Genomic DNA, 17,123 nt, shown 5'->3' on the forward strand with positions numbered 1-17,123 from the left:
ATGAGTAGTGGGGATCATCCAGAAACGGATGGTCAGACAGAAAGAATCAACTAAATTTTAGAGGATATGCTTAGAGCATATGTGTCATTGAGGCAACAGACGTGGGACAAGTGGTTGCCATTGTTAGAGTTTGCCAACAATGATAGAGAACTTTCCTCTACAGAGTTTAGTGCGTTTGAATTGACTTATGGTTATAGACCAGCAAATCCAACTATAGTTGGAGTACCTCAGAAAGTACCTAGTGCCGCGAACTTTGTGGTTCAGATGCGGGAGATGCTAGCACTTGCGAGAGCTAATATCCGCGAGGCTATGGATAGAGCCAAGGCGTATGCGGATGAAAACCGGTCTATAAGAGAATTTAAGGAAGGAGAAAAGTTTTTCTCAGAGTTCCTTCGCACTCGAAGTCGTTAACTTCAGGAGAGTGTGCTAAGTTATCACCTCAATATTGTGGGCCGTGGTTAATTCTAAAGAGAATAGGCAAGGTAGCCTAGAAATTAGAATTGCCACAGGGTTGCAAGGTGCATCCAGTGTTTCATGTTTCTCGTTTAAAGAAATTTTTGCATACTGGTGACTCACTAATCGAAGGTGTGGTTTTGTTTCAGGAGATAGAGGATAATGCAAGACGCAAACCAACAAGAATCCTGAACCGAGGAACAATACAAGTGTGAAATCGGAAGATACCCACGGTGTTAGTTGCATGGCATGGTCAGCCTCTATCAGAAGCTACCTGGGAATCCGTATACCAGTTGTGGAGAGTGTTCCCAGACTTTATCATTGAGGACGCTGATGTCTGAAGAGGGAAGGAATGTTACGCTCTAGCTGAGGTGGCATGACCTCGGAAGAATCAGTTGACATTTTCCTTAAGGATCTACGTTTGTAATATATTTGTTTGCGCTTGATGTAAATGATCGGGAGGGAATTAATGTCAAGGTCCTAGGTGAGGGCTGATAGCACCAGACTAGGTGGATTTAAGGCTAAGGGCCTAGTGCAAAAAATGTGCCTAGGGGCAAAGGATTTCAAAGTATCCCAAGAGAGGCGTAAAAAAAAAGAAGGCCCTATAATGATGGCATGTGGCATTTAGATCCATCTAGGGAGATGGGGCTTGTGGGAGTTAGTGAGAGAATGAGAAGGGACCTTCACGTACGTTTCAGATTTTGATTTTCTCTGTGTGTACTCTCACGCTCCAGCAAGGTTGGCTGGGTGGAAAGTTATGGTGCTAGCTCCCATGATTATCAGTAGTTAGTTGAGAGTTTGTAACAGGAGAGGGAGAGGGAGGGGAGGGGAGGGGAGGGGAGGGGAGGGGCTGGGGGAGAGGGAGGGGCTGAGGGAGGGGGGGGGCAGCAAGGGTCGAGGAGGAGCAGCAGCTCAAAGCTGACAGGTGGCCCCAATTATTTAGATGCATAACTAGTTACTAATTCTATCTTAGAAAAACGGGTTGAATAATATCAGTTTAAGACTGAGAGTCTTTGGGTTTAGATTTGAAATCACGAATCAAGGCCCATTTTTCAGCTTTGTGTGCATCCTTCACTTTAGCATGTTCAACATTCCTTTGTGTGAGCTGAGTCGGAGTGAGCTCCTCAGATATCCATACCCGTGTACCTTTCAGCTTGTTTGTCTGTCGGACAATCTTGGTTCTTCCTGCCCTCTCTGTGAGATAAACTTTTACTTGAGTTCCCTTCTGAGATACAACTGCTGTCAGTTTTATCCCATTCTATCTGTAGTATGTCCTTCTTGAGACACGTGAGCTTTTCTTCTTCTATGTATCCCTCAGTAAAATCATCAACCAGACAGCCACGGCAATCCTCTGGCAGCCCTCGGGCCGCAATGCTCAATTTTTGCTATGTTTTCCTGCTCTTTTAGCTCTGTATAAAGATCTGCTTTGTTGATTTTGTTGTTGGCTATAATAGCCATCTCTTTCTTGGCTGAGATGACGTGAGTGGTAATCATCTCTTCGACCGTGGAGACAAGTGTTGGTGCTGGTGGAGATGAGCTGCAATTTTGTAGAACTTCAGCAATGATCTGCTGCTTACCATTATTTTCCATCTCCTTCACTTTCTTCCCAAGAGCTGCTACCATAAGCTTGAGCTCTCTTACTTCCTGCTGTAGACAGTAGATTTTCTCCTGCGGGCAATCCTTCGCTTAAAGTATAGTGCATATGGGCTGGGTGTCGCTGATGAGGCTGCAATATCAGAGTATGAGGGCTTGCTGACTGGTGTGGTGGTGAACTGCTTCATCTTAGGGAAAGAGGGTGACTCCATAACAGTAGCCTGTGCAATCTATGGACCCCTTAGCTGAAGCTAAACCCTCAAACTGGGCCAGGGGATCAGCCTAGTTTGAGGTGTATTAGGTCTCCCCCCTTTCTGCTCTGCTCTAGATGATTTGGACGAAAAGGCTGCTCTGTCGTTGTACGGCCTGTATGGCCCTCTGCTGTACGGCCTGTACAGCGAAGGCTGGAGCAGAGGATTGTATGGCGGTGGTGGCTGTACAAAGGCTGAAGCAGACAATTGTACAGCGGCAGCGGCTGTATGGCCTGTACGGCTGTGTGTGTGTGAGAGAGAGAGAGAGAGATTAACGTCCACGGGAGGCCTCGCGGTTCTATGGGACAAAGTTAGCTCAAACAGACCATTGTGGGCCGGGGCAAAGGGCTCACTAAGGCCCTTGCTGAGTACTAAAATGCTATGCTAGTACAAAATAGCAAAATAGCATGAGTGGCATGAAGATATCAAGTGCTTAGAGCTAGAGTCCCAAGTGTATGAACCGGCTGCACGTATCCAGGCTCCATGATGGCTCTCTGATGAGATGCAAGGAGCTCACGTATCTGCATGAGAGAGAGAGAGAGATTAACGTCCACGGGAGGCCTCACGGGCCTATGGGACAAAGTATACAGAAAAACGAACTCATACAAGCCTCAATGGGCTGAAGCAAAGGGTATGCTAGGACCCTTGTTGAGTACTAATCTATGCTAACAGAATCATAATCATAGAAAAAGTCAACTACAACTGCATAGTGGGCCATATCAATCAATCTATCCAGGCGCTAAGACGAAACTGAAGCCTGGTATAATGATGGCTCTCTGGTGGGATGCGAAGATGTCTCGTATATGCGTCTGTTGAGCTGTCTTGCACTGCGGTGGGAGACGCAGTCTCCTCGCTCTCTAGACTCTTTGGGCTATGTCTAGAGTGATCCCTCGTCTCATCGGTCTCCCCTTAGGAAAGCTGTGATAGGTTAGACCTCAATGGAGTGTACTCTGGGGGCCCTTTGTCGCACATGTGGCCTTTGCGTCCCTCTCTTGGTGGTACTGTGCCGGCTCCACATCCAGACTGCCCTCATATTGGCTAGCTCCTCCTCCACTCCACTGTGTCTGGGGGCTGACTCAAATGTATAGAAGTCTGTGACGTGTCACTGTGTCTGGTCCTGCAGTGGTCTGACCATCCCATGCTGCTCTTTGCTCTGTCGCAGAAGCGTCTCCCTGTGTCGTCGCATCTCCATAAGATAAAGCCCGATACAAACCTGGTAATAAAAACGGATGAGTCGTGACAAAGGTCCGAAGCCACTCCCCTCTAGGTAGAGACAGTGGTAGCGTCCCCGAATCTCGTAGTAGGCTGGCAAACACAAAGAAAATGCTCCTCTGTCTCAATTGCCCCCATCGGACGTAACGTGCAAACCCGCTGCTCTCTGGGTATACCCGTTGCTCTCCTTGCCTTGATCCTCAGCAGATGGGATGAAACCCGCATCTGACCAATGGCAATCCTCAGTGCATGGGAGACTCCTTTATCCTCGAGATACTGGGGTCTGATGATGAATCCCTCCTGATATACTCTCAGGAAGTCGCGATAAAATTGGGTCTTGGTGGGAGCTCCTGGTCCTCCCCCCAAGTTTGGGATGTGTGAAGCTGGAGGAGGTCTAACCGTATGATATGGTTGATCTCATCTCGTGGGATCGACTCAGGAGGTGCATCCATGCTATACTGAAAGGGGGGAAGCCTGTCCATTTGGATACTGTGCCTGGCAAGCCATGTTGATATGCGTGCATACCATGTGTTTGGCCCGCTCTTTGCGAGTCGTCTGGATGACTCTAGAGCCAACCTTGGAAGTCTCAAGTGGGGTAAGTCCCAGACTCTGTGGATAAAAGTCACTGTCTGAAAGATGGCATCAACTTGGAGAGGTGTCATGGCGAACTCTGCCTGTACTATCTCATGTGTAACAGAGGGCTTACATTGGATCATCTCGGATCCTATCGTCACCTGTAGCCGCTCAAAGCTCCTCTAGCCTGTCCTCGGAAGATCGCACCCCCAAAAGGGTGCTGCATACATGACAGTCGGTCACACTAGTGTGTCGAAAAGGTAGCCCTTTGTCGGTGGATCTGGAAGTGCGCCTGGAAACACTGTTGCTCTAGTCTAGCCAAAGCAATACACCCTCGTGTGAGTCGTGCTTGGGATGCATGTTTCATCGTGAAGATGGGTCCTGTGAAGACTGCCCCCAAATATGTGTATGATTGCACTATCTCCACTGGCTCACCACGATAGGTGAAACTAAGTTGGTGAGTCACTGCTTGTGAGGTGTTGAAGATCATAACCTTAGTTTTCCCAAGGTTGACCGTCAGATCTCTCTCTCTGCAAAACACCTCTAATGCCTCCAGATCTCTTTGCAGCCCCTCCGCCGAAGAGGATATAAGGACTATATCATCAGCATATAACAATATCTGTATGAGGAGATCCCCTAGTAATGAGCCCTCGCCACCTAGGCGATCTATGAAAGATGTGATCTCATCAATGTAGAGTCCAAAGAGAGTCGGTGAGAGAGGGCAGCCTTGCTTCACCCCAATGGTGCTCTCGACCCAATCCGATAGATTGCCTGGAGCACGGATCTTGCCTCTGACTGACTCATATAAGCTCATCACACCCCAAATCAGCGTCTCTGGGATCTGGATCTCTTGTAGTCTCCTGATCATGCAGGATCGTGGAACAGTGTCGAAGGCCTTTCGAAAGTCTACGAAGCATGTGTAGACTCTTTGATGTCTGAACCTCGCCTCCTCAATGATAGCCCTCAGAGTGAAAATGTGGTCTAGAGTAGAATGCTGTCTCCAGAATCTTGCCTGCCCTAGTGCTCGCTGCCCCTGTGCCTCAGTATGACTGCTGATCTCTCTCTCTAAATCAATCCATAGATCTTGGCCAGTGTGTGGTCAATCATGAGGGTGCAATAGTTCCCGGTGTCCATGAGGTCTTCTGCTTTGTGTATCGGGAAGCCGTGACAAACTGCAAGGTTAAACATATGTGCAAGGATCGGTGCTAGGACCTCCTGTCCATGTGCGAAGTGCTCTGCTCTGTCCGGTGGCCTTCATGATCCTGTGCTTTCCAGTTGTGGAGTTGGCGAGTGCAGCTCGCACATTCTGTGTAGTGAATAGATGACAAGTAGTGGGCCTGGGCATAGAGGACATGTTTGGCGGTGTCTGCGCAGGACATCATATAAGGAGCATGCATAAGTGTGCCACACGCTCGGATTAGTGATAGGGATGGGTGGCGTCTCATCCGAGAGGAATCCCTACCCAGTGGTCGGGTCTCCCTCGCGAAATGATTTGATGATCTCATCCATCATTTGTGTGAGGACGGCTTGTCTCTTGCGGCGCGTCAATCGCTGAAAGATCTTGTGTGCCTCATGTGACGTCAACTGACCCAAGGCTCGCTCCCGTGTGAGGTGGGCTTGCATCTCTTTGCACTCATCATCAAACCAGGGGTTTTGAGGCATCTTCCCATCTTGTACCCGTGAAGATCGGGTTGTAGGAAAGGATCTGGTGGCAGCATCCTGTATCACTGTGACAAGGGTGGTTGAGGCGTGTGCGAGGTCTAAATCAACCTCCAATAAGGTCGGAAGTTCTCTGGCTAAGTGGCACACATACATTGGATCAAGGGCACGGTCAAAGTGGATCTGGGTACCGGTAGCGGTAGGAACTCTCCTTGTGCTTGGTGTAGTAGCAAGAACATCGAAGGCCAGATATGAGTGGTGGGCTCCAAGTGGGGGAGGGGGTATGGTGAGGTCATGTATCCGTGAGACAAAAGCCAATGGACCCACTATGTAGTCCACTGTGCTAGTCCCGCCTACATGTGGGAAGCATGTGAATTACTCAGATGATGGCCATCTCTGAAGAAGCCATCGTAGATGATGAGGTCGTGGACAGCTCTTGAAACCGGCCTCTAATCACTCAAAGGGCAGTGGAACTAAACCTTTAATCACTTCAGCACTTATTTACAGCTCACAAAGCATATATCACAACCATTAACCATTGCATGATCACCATTTGGCATTTACCCATTTGTTCACAAACCAAACCACTGAAAAAGGGATGGAGGCTAGAATGCCCCTGCTCAACAAACATAGACAAGTGCACCGGATTGGCCCCAAACATCGTGGCGCCCCTTTCGGTATTTCTTTATATTTCACAGTGAAATGATTACAAGTTGCATCTGGGAGACCTTCCCCGCAACTGAGCACGCAGCCCCAATTCACTAAGCCTTCGCAAGGCTTTCAAGCATAGAACACCATCACATAAGTGCACTTAACCCATAGGCTCAATCCAAAGGCATTCTCTTTTGAGAGTGCAATTCCATTGGCTGTCCAGATGCAATCACACTGCACCCCAGCTGCACTCTCTTTGAGTGGTGTCCAGATGGCATTCACAAAGCTTTTCAAAGCTCCAAAATAAAATCAGCAAAGTACCCAACCAAAGAATGACTCATGTAGCACTGCGTGGGCACCTGTGAGCGAAGAAAGAGGCGGCACACGAGGCCAACCAATAGCTTATGGCAAAAGGAAATTGCAGCAGCAAAATCACAACTCACCAAGCCCTGAAAACTCGAACCAAGTCCTCAATCGCCAAGAGGACATAGTAGCCAATGCCCAATTGCATTCTTAGCCAAAGAGGAGTGCAAAGGCATGAAGAAAGAGCATTTACAAGAGCCGACCAGCAAGAATTCCACTGAAAAATGCGAAAAGAAGTACTTCTGTTGCAAAGAAATGGGAGTTCTTGGGCTCAAAAGAAGCGTGCTTCAGAGAGGAATGCATTGAGAAGGTTTTGGAGAAGTTTCATCGCTGGAAAGTCCTCCAAAACTGAGAAAAACCAGTCAACCAGCGCGTGGGACCACTCGAAATTCAACAGAAAGCTGTAGCTTTGCAAGAGGAGAGGCCTAGGAGGCGGTAGAAGCAAAAAGGTCCAGAAAAAGCCACTTTTGCAAATTCGACCAGCAAAAGAAGTGCTCAGCTCTGCCCGTTCTACCAAACGCACGGAGGGAAAAGCATATCACTACGAAGGGGAGGCAGAGGGGAAGCCATCGGGCCAAACGGAAGTAGAGAAATCCAAACGGGTGAGGAGTTATGAAGAAAAACGGAATTCAGCTGAAGGAGGCTGAAAAACCAGTCCAAAATCTCAACAAAGGGAGAAGATGAGAGAGAAAACCACACGTGTGAAGTTTAGAAGGCCCAGGAAGTTCCAGGAATGGCAAAGGAGCATGTAGAAGGCACTCGAGCCACCTGGAACTCTAGGGGGGGCCATTGAAAGTACATGGCCCTCTAGGGGGCCCATTAAAAATGCCAGATCATCATTTCCCAACAACTACTGTTTTAATTCCTTGGAATGCCTTTGGGCCTAGGGATTAATTACGCTTATGTGCTAGGCACCATGCCACGTTTAATTACACATTATTAAGCCCACGCTTGGACTTTTAAAACCAAAGTTGTCACGGTCTTGTAGTACATTAAAGTACTTAGAGTTTCACGCCCCCGTGACAGCTCCCAACTCCAGCAGGTGTCGCCCGTATGCTGTCACATGTGAAGTATCTGTAGAAAGTCTCCGAATCCGAAGTTCTGCTGCATCTAACTTTGGCATCATGTGGAGGTCTCTCTCATATGTGAAGTCAAGTAAGACCACTTGCATATCCCTCGTTCTTGCATCGAAATCCCCTAGAAGGAGGGTTCTCTGTCTGGAGAACTCTATGATATCATCATGTATCCTCTCATAAAGGTCACGTATTCGCGAGACAAAAGCTAATGTTCCTAGTAGGTAATCTAATGTGCTAGTCCCTCCGCCATGTGGAAAACAAGTGAATCCCTTGGAGGATGGCCATCTCTAAAGGCCATTGTAGATGATGAGATTGTGGAGTGCTCGCAACTCAAGTAAGTGTCGTCCATATGTTGTCACATGTGAGGTATTTGTAGAGTGTCTAGATTCCAAGCTCTGCTGCATCTAGCTCCGAAATCATGTGGGGGTCTCTCTCATATGTGAAGTCGAGTAGGCCCACTTGTCTATCTCTTGTCCTTGCATTGAAGTCCTCTAGAAGGAGGGTGTCTCCCTGTCTGGAGAACTGTGTGATATCATCATGTATCGTCTCATATGGGCTGTCCCTCTCTGTAGTGACCTCATGGGCATATGATGACGTGTCTGGGGGAAGTAGCATATTGCAATGAAGATCGGTCGGGCATCTAGCAATTGGACTCATATCCACATATGACGTGCGTGTTCCTCTCTCCATACCACAGATATGAGTGGTCTCAAGTGTGTCTTGAAAAGGACAGCTATGCCTCAAGAGCCTCGTACTGCACTATCTCTCCTGAGTTCTCTCCTATGAGCTGACTTCTAAGTGTATCTTGTCACTGTGGGCAGCCCTCTCTGGGCTCTCATGTGTTTCGGTGTAGAAGATGATGTTCTCTATCTGTGTACGTCTCCGGTCGGACATCTAGCATTTAGACTCGTATCCACATATGGCGTGCGTGTTCCTCTCTCCATACCACAGATATGAGTGGTCTCAAGTGTGTCTTGAAAAGGACAGCTACGCCTCAAGAGCCTCGTACTCCACTATCTCTCCTCCATTCTCTCCTGTGAGCTGACTCCCAAGTGTATCTTGTCACTGTGGGCAGCCCTCTCTTTGGGCTCACGTGTGTTTCAGTGTAGAAGATCATGTCTCTATGTGTGTACGCCTCCAAGAAACCGCTTGGGTCGGACCAAAGGGTACTGTTACAGTTCCATACAGCCATACTTAGCTTGTTTTGTGTACTCCCCTCCTGGACCCGACACCGTCGTAACTCCCCTTCTTCCTTCTGCCCTTCCCCCTTCTCCCTCTTGTCTGCTCTATCCCGGATAATCACTTTGCCATCCCTGTAAGCAGCCCATTTCCCTCCACCATTACACACACCATCCCTTCCCTTCCGTGTTCCTGCTGTAGAAGGGGGAAATCATCATCCAAGTAGATTTTGGTCCCCTTCAGAGATGCTGTCATGCTCATAGGGTGGACCTGTCTACTACAGTTCGGAGTTTCAGCACTAAGGGTCTCGTTGGTGTCTCCGTCTTCCCTACCCTCCAAGCTTCCTCACCCGTAAGGTTGACCCCCATCTTGGTGAATAAGGCTTGAGCATCTGCCTGTTAGAAATGACCCAACAGAGGGTACATGCAGCGGAAGACTTATAGTAATGCCCAGGAGCTCACTCTTCCAGCTCTCCTTGTCACCTTCTTCACCTCCTGATATATAGGCCCAAGAGAGGGCTCCTTGGTTGCTCCAATCTGCTGGTTCCTGCTGCTGCAAGTGATGCGAAGTGAGGCCTCAAGGACCTCCTTTTATAGGGCCCCAAGGGCTGGTAAAAATACTGACCACCCTGCAGCAGACTGGCTGACCAGTCTGTGGCTGGTTCAGCCCTATAAGGGCTCACAACCCAGGGCTTTTGGCCCAAACTTCCAGGGCCTTTGGCCCTCCATTCAAGGCAGGGGTCCAGCCTATATAAGGCATGCCATCTGCCCACTGACAGCCACATTTGCTGCTCCACATCTGCGCCTGCACATCCTGCGCCTCTGCCAGGCCCTCTCCCAGTTCCGTACAGAGCCGTACACCGTGTAGATGTCAGCGCCATGTGCTCGCTTTTTATTCCGGGTTCCTTGTGCTGGCTACTACTTCGCCTTTTGCTGCTGCAGATCCATCCTAGCTCCAGGTACCCTCCATCTCTTTGATTCTTGCCCACAACAGCTCTAGATGTGCTGCCCACATGACAGCCAAGATGCTGTCCATGTGGCAGCCCCATCTTATCACTCAATCCCTTCTGGCTCTCGTCCACATGACATCCAATCAGATGCCCATGTGACAGACACTCAAACCCTAGGTTCAGCCCCCCCATGCTCTCCTCATATGGGGGCTTACAGATGGGGAGGTGACCTTTCCAACACTGCCATTGGAGTGTCCCCCACTGTGAAGCCTCTAACTAGGACATTTGTTGCTTTGCTGGCCCTCCTCATTTCTTCCTCTAGTGTCTCAGAGATGAGCTCTTTTGTAGGAGGATCTGCTGATCCTTTTTTCACGACTTCTGTCCATCCAAGCATCACTTCTTTTCCCTTGTTGTGCTGTTGTGCGAACTCGGCATGTTTACCATTCATGGTAGCATGCATGGACTCCATCTCTTTCTTAAGGGCTACATTTTCTTCTTTGAGCTCTTCCATAACTTTGTTGCCCCCATCTGATGTTATTTGCTTGTCCTTCATTTGTTGTAGCTCAACTTCCAGTGCGTGTACTTTGTCTTGGAGCTGTGTACTTTGTCTTGGACCTTGGTCTTCTCATTTTCCCATCCTGCCCTCTGTTAATAGTTAATAGCAACTGTTTAGATCCAGGGATACAACCACAGCCAAGGAGACATGTGAGGAGAAATGATCCAAGAGACCACTTGTGTGAGACTGCTTTGAGTGTGGAAGGCGGGGGCATATATATATCCCCAAACAGCCTGGTCAGCCAGCAAGGGCTGCCCAAATTGACCAACCATCAGGTCGATCTAAACTGACCAGCAGTCGGGCTGAGCAAGTCGGATTTGGTCAGATTGACCTGACAAGTCAGGTCGGGTAACCTGACCTGGTTGGCCAATCTGGGCCCCAACTCAGCCCTGACCATGGGTCCTAGTAGCCTTTACCAGTCGGCCTAAAACAAGCCACCAACCAGTCCTACGATTGGCCTTAACCCTGGCAAAATGCTCAGGTATATGGCCATTACCTGGAACGTGTGAGTGCTTCTCACTTTGGACAGGCGAAGGGCTCTTTCTCTACACCTGAGATGCCCTAACCTTTAACAAGCTCATGGTCAGTCTCGCTGGTTGTTTCGCTTTCTACAGGGCCTTAATTCAATGGAGAGGTGTGGAGGGAAGCTGCGACAGAGAGGCAGTTGGGGAGCTGGGAGGGAGCGGCAGGGAGGGTCACGATGTAGAGGTAGGCCTGAGGGAGCTCAGTTGGGACGGGGAAGAGAGCAGGGTAGGGAAGGAGCTACATGAGGGGGAGAACATGGCAGCGATGGGTTGAACACTGTGGGGAGGAGCTGCGCAAGAGGGAGAGCAGGGTAGGAAGGGCCTGCGCCAGGGGGAAAGGAGGGTGCTCAGGCTGGGAGGGTGAGAGCAGGTTGGGAGGGAGCTCAGGTGGGGAGGGAGAGCACTGGCCTGGAGGGGGAGAAGAAAGAAAGAAAGTATATTAAAAGTATTCAGAAGACCAGATGGTCTATGAGACTAAAAAAGACCTGATACAATAAGCGAGAGAAAGGTCAAATTGGATTAAGGATAAGATGTTACATCAGAGAGAGATGATGATGATGATGATGATGAGTATATTAAGTCCATGGAGGGCTAATATGGCCTATCGGACCAAAATTGGCACTGCAAAATATCATGAACTGTGAAATCAACTAAAGTGTGGGTAGGTGTGGAAGCTATCTAGGACTAAGGTGCAAGATGTGAATGGTCTTCAACAACAAAAGCCTAATAGTCATTTGTTGACTTTTTTGAGATAGCGACAAGGGGCATCGTTGAAGCTGGATGGGCCATTTGCATGAGGCATAAGTTTTGGAGATGCTGTTAATTCATGTGATGGATGCTTTTCTGGAATTCGTATTTTTTGTAGCTAGATGTCTTGTTCACTAAATACCCTCAATTGCTTGTGATAGTTGGTATTGATGCTCGTTCCATGTTCAATTATTTTCTCACATTTGTGATCTTTGTGTGTACAGTTGGCAGGTTTTAAGTTGAAAGTGGTAGAAACAACGGGCCCTCATTATGCTTACAAATTGGCTGCCAACATGGACCTCTCAACCTGTTTGGATGGTAAGCATGAAGGCAATGGTTAATTTTTGTGTAGTAATATTTTATTTGACTCATTCCTACTTTCTCGAAGGGGGCAGATGTTTCTTGGAGGCAATTGCTTAAGAAAAGTGGGCAGATTTTGTAGGGTTTTGCCTCCTTAAGAAATGTCATCACATGATCAAACTATGATATAGACTACTTTCTTCTTGTTTTTTATTTGGAGGCTTGATTTGTTGCAAATACACGACCTGTGTTTCTTTCTTTTAAAAGACAAAATCTAGCTTTATGTGCTAGGAAAGGATTTAGAGATTGCTTGCTGCATTGGTCTGTTGAACTTTCTATCTTGTGTATATGATTATGTGTATGTGGGAATCTACGTGATTGTGTGTATGTGGTGGTGTCTTGAGGTTCTTGTTTTTAGAGGACAAAATTTGGACATGCTATATATGAACACCCCCCCAGTGAAGGTCTTCCTTGAGTGAATTAGTCAACACACAGGCTACTTAAATCCAAGTAAAGGTAGTAGATGCAGTTCATGAGAAGATGATTGAGGTAACTCCCAAGGAAGTGGACGTGAAAATATGCAAGGAATTTAAAGAAAGGTGGAGACGAAAAGGAAAGTACATAATTCTAGGATGGGGGGCCTCCTTGTAGATGATTGGTACATTGAAGAATGCTGCCCCCGTTCGATGATGCTGTTTTCTCTGCTCCTTCCAATGGAAAAACTTGGGAAAATAAAAGCGTGTACCAGTTATGCCCAAAGTCTAGTGACATTATGATAATCACATACTTTGCATAGGAAAAAAGCATGCTAGCATGCTAATTGTTTAATACAACCATGATGACAAGGAGCTGACGACATCCAACTAGGATTTTGGAGAAAGCCAAATAAGGTAAGAAAGCAAGAAAATGGGCGTGACGGAAGCCCCAAAATGGGCGAGACGACATCCAACTAGGTTTTTGGAGAAAGCCAAATAAGGTAAGAAAGCAAGAAAATGGGCGTGACGGAAGCCCCAAAATAAAAAAAAATGAAAAAGTTTCGAGGATTTACTGGATTTGTTAGAGCATATCCACCAAATGCACCATTTGTAGCAATCTTTCCTAAAGTTGGTGTATGCACCCTAGACTTTTAATTGTTCTGCCACCCCATGTGACTTCTTACACCGTCATTCTTTTGGTGCTTTTGGGAGCAGATCCACACCTCCCTACGATTGGCCTTCGAGGAGATTTTCAACTTATGTTCTCTTCTGTAGTCCTCTCATACTGCAGGCCTTACTGGGATGAGGCTCCCGATTTGGCAGGAGGACTCGCTGGATTCGGAGTTTGTAGACGACACGGCTCTTTCTGTGGAGGGTTTAGTGGCGGTCAGGGGGGCCCTGGATACATACCGTGTGGCCTCTGGGGCTAGGATCAACTGGATCAAATTTGTTGGCTTCTCTACTGCAGCAAAAGAGGGGGGCAGATCTTGGCTTTTGATGGATTCTTTGAGAGGAGACAGCTAGATATCTTGGCTGCTAGATTGGTATGGACATTTCAGCAGAGCAGCAGATAGCCCTGGTTTCAGAGAGTGTGCGGCATAAGCTTCTATTGGAGCTCATCCCAACTCTCCTTAGTAGGCAGGTCCTTAGTGGCCAACCAGGTCCTTCTAGCCACATTTTGGTGTATAACCTCATGCTGGTGCTTCACTGAGGATGTATGGGTCAGCTTAGGTGCTTGGTGCACAACTTTTTATGGGCAATCAACCCCTGGGAGTTTGAGCTAGCAGCTCACCTTCCAGCCTTAGGTTCACTACGTTGGGCCATTGCTGAGCCTGAGGTATAGATGTTAGAAAACAAAGGTGAAGGTGTCTTGCTACAGTCCAAAACTTGCTGCAGCGGAAGATTGTAAAAGCGTATTCCCAATTCAAATCTCACTTCTTTCCTTAATGTGTACAAGTGCCTAGAGAGAGATGCGGACAACTAGTGAACTATGCTCAAGAGGGTAGAAACAGTAAATATATATTGAATCAAAGATGGACAAAGCCTTGTACAAAGGTATGCACAGTGTGCACAGTGTGCCGCCACTGATCCTGGCTGCTGCTGCATCTGTTATAGTCTTTAATACAGTTTCCGGATGGCATCCTTTGCTGTCCATGTTGCTTACATGGTAGTTTGCATGCTACCCATGTGGCAGCTGTGCCTTGCATCCCAAATATGTCCTTGTTGCAACTCTCAAACCCTGATGGTACAGCTCTTCCATGTCCTCCTCATTTGGGAGCTCACAGGTAGGGAGGCGATGCTGATAATTCTAATGCCAGACCATCGTGAGAAGCTAGCTAGCCTCAAGGTCAAGACATGCGTCCTATACCACATGCCCCTCGCTCTAGCTGCTACTTCCTGGCCAATCTATGTTGAGAGGAGGCTCCAACTCCTCCGACCCAGAATACTGAGCCACTGGCTCGTACTTATAGGCCTAGTGCTGGCTGTCTTTAGAAGTAAGCCGTAACTTAGGCTGCATGCATAAAGTAGCTTTACTTCACTAGAGACATGCTTTTCTCTTAATTAGCTCTGCTAATCTTGGGATAGCCATGCCCCTCTTAGACTAGCCCAATCCATGATATCTAAACCTCATCAATGTTAGCTCTAGTCTCAACCTTGGGTTAATCCAAACCCTAGGTTAGACGACCTCCTAGCCTATAATCTTGGATTGGATCTAGGGTTAGGGTAGGAAAAATAATCAATAATTCTAAGACTATAGTTCTCATACAATAGCAGTATCTGTAAGGTAGTGTCTGTAAAGAACTTGGAATCTATTCAATTACCATACAAGGTAAAGAAGTATCTGTCTAGAATTCTCTTGAGTAAACTGAGAAATTGATTAGCTCTCTCAATTCTGATTCCAGGTTTGAGTAGGCTACATTCAACATCTTTGTTGAATATCGTGATTCTGATCCATGTCAGAATCATAATAGGTTTCTGCTAAACAATATCAGTGTAATAATCTTTGAATGTCATGCCAAAGTTTACAAGACTATACTTCTCTTTCAGATCTGGATTCATTGTAGTATCTATAGACTGTAAGGTATTATCTGTCTAAAAGCCCTTGGAATCCATTTGAATACCCATATTCTTATCAACTTTCTTTATTGAAAGTTGAGTAAACCAATAGCAACAACCTTACCAAATGTCATGATCATTTAGTTAGCTGCTTGTCACACTACCCGAAATTCATTGGGTACGTCTTTTTTCAAGACTCCTTGCCATAAGGCAATACCAAGTATCAAGCAACTGAGGTTCTCAGTCCGAACTTCTTTCATAACCACATTGGCCCTAGAAAGTGAATAACCTTAAAGAACCTTTGTTCTTTACCCAAATTCTAATCCATTTGGAAAATATCAGTTAGTATTTCAATTATTGACATAGTGTCCCATACCACTATAGACCATCCATCGGATGGCCTATCTAGATCATATGAGATAGACCTTGGTAGGATTCAAATTTAAGATTAAGGTCTAAAAGAATCCATCTTGGACTTGTGAATCTATTGCTAGATTCCAGAAAATCATTCCAGAATTTCTCCTCTCCCACCTTCAAAATAACAATAGGGCTGCCCAGATTTGTTTCCTACTTCTGTACGAATGGACTTATTGAGAGAGAGGTACGAATGGAAAATTAGTCAAGTACACAACTTGACCCCTCAATGGCAATCCTGACAGGAGACCTACTCAATGTTAGAATTATTATTATGTTCTAGCAGTGACCAATGTAATGTAATAAGTAGGTTAAGGGCACTTTTCCCTCTTTTTAGAGGTTTTTTCCCCTAACCACAGTTAGTTCACTAATTATGGTTAGTGAAGGATAAGGTTTTGTCACTTAGACAAAACCTATCCCACTTCTTGTATTGCTCACTTCTTCTATTGCAAGCACTACGTTCAGCTCTCTAGCTCACACTCTCTTTTCTAACATTTGGTATCAGAGCCCAGGTTCTGCTCTTTTGCTTCCTAGCCCGCAAGCTCCCCGATCCCTGCTCCTGCAAGCTCCAGCCCTCCGTATAGCCCGCGCCCGTACAATCTGCACGGACTGATTCCGTACAGCCCGTACACTCACAGTACACCCGTACAGCTCTTGCACCGCCGTACCTATGCCTCCATTCCATACATTTCGTACCGTCGCACCTGTGCCGCACCTTTGTTGCACGATTGCCGTACAACAGTATGGTCATCCGTGCTGTCTGCATTTCGCAGGTGCGAACCGTACATCTTATACGTCGTCCGCACCATCGATTAGCTCGTCAGTGTGCTTTACATCCGTACATAGGCGTCCGTACACAAGAATTTCGTACTGCGTGTCACCATTTTGTACCTGACTGTGCTGGTTGTCCGTACTCCGTACAGCTACCATCCGTACAGGTTGCTGCAAATCCGTACACAGTACGGATATCCGTACATTTTGCAAGCTCTTGTACTTTTCGTTGGCATCCGCACTTCTGTGCAGGTTTTATTCTAGCAGGTACTCTAGCAGTTGGTTTTTTGGCAGGCATTGTTTGCAGATAGCCATTGTTTGGCTTAGATCTTGCAGAGAATTTGGGGCATTCTGTATTTGTGGGCAGACATTGCAGTTGGGTTGCAGGTTGTCCAAGAAATTGGGGCTTTTGCAATTACACTGCAATTTTGCAGTGAAATTTGGGGCTTTTACAGGCAAAGTGCAATTTGTGCACCATTTGGGGCTTTCAAACCATTTGCCCTCTTTTGTGTGCAATTTCCCACAAGAAATTGGGGCTTTTGCATTTGGGTTGCAATTTTGCAGGTAAAAGGGCATTTTGGAAGTTTGCAAACAGTTTTGGACTCAGTACGAGTCAAATTGCAGACTTTTGCCACTTTTTGCAGATTCTATTAGCAGATTTTTGGGGCATTGAGCAGAGCAGTGTGGTGCATTTTGAGCCTTTGACAGGTTGTGATAGTATTTGTCACTGTGGGCATATTATTCTTTGCAGATTTTACTCGTGCATTTTATATCCCAGGAACTGATTTCACATGGTCCGTCTGCTGTATTTTTTTCTGAG

At 46.9% G+C, this 17,123-nt stretch overlaps 1 protein-coding gene across 1 annotated transcript in view; it reads left to right on the forward strand.

Annotated features, from left to right (window-relative positions):
• LCBK1 (long-chain base (LCB) kinase 1) overlaps window positions 1-17,123 on the forward strand; it is a 129,257-nt gene that overhangs the window by 59,772 nt on the left and 52,362 nt on the right. The window contains exon 4 of the mRNA XM_087391379.1: window positions 12,011-12,104. Within this exon, the coding sequence (XP_087247505.1) occupies window positions 12,011-12,104 (94 nt within the window). The remainder of the gene's footprint in view (window positions 1-12,010; window positions 12,105-17,123) is intronic.

Source organism: Dipteris shenzhenensis, chromosome 20 (assembly GCF_047967505.1).
Source record: "Dipteris shenzhenensis isolate YYH24624 ecotype China chromosome 20, Dip_SZ_1.0, whole genome shotgun sequence".
Taxonomy (NCBI): Eukaryota; Viridiplantae; Streptophyta; class Polypodiopsida; order Gleicheniales; family Dipteridaceae; genus Dipteris; species Dipteris shenzhenensis.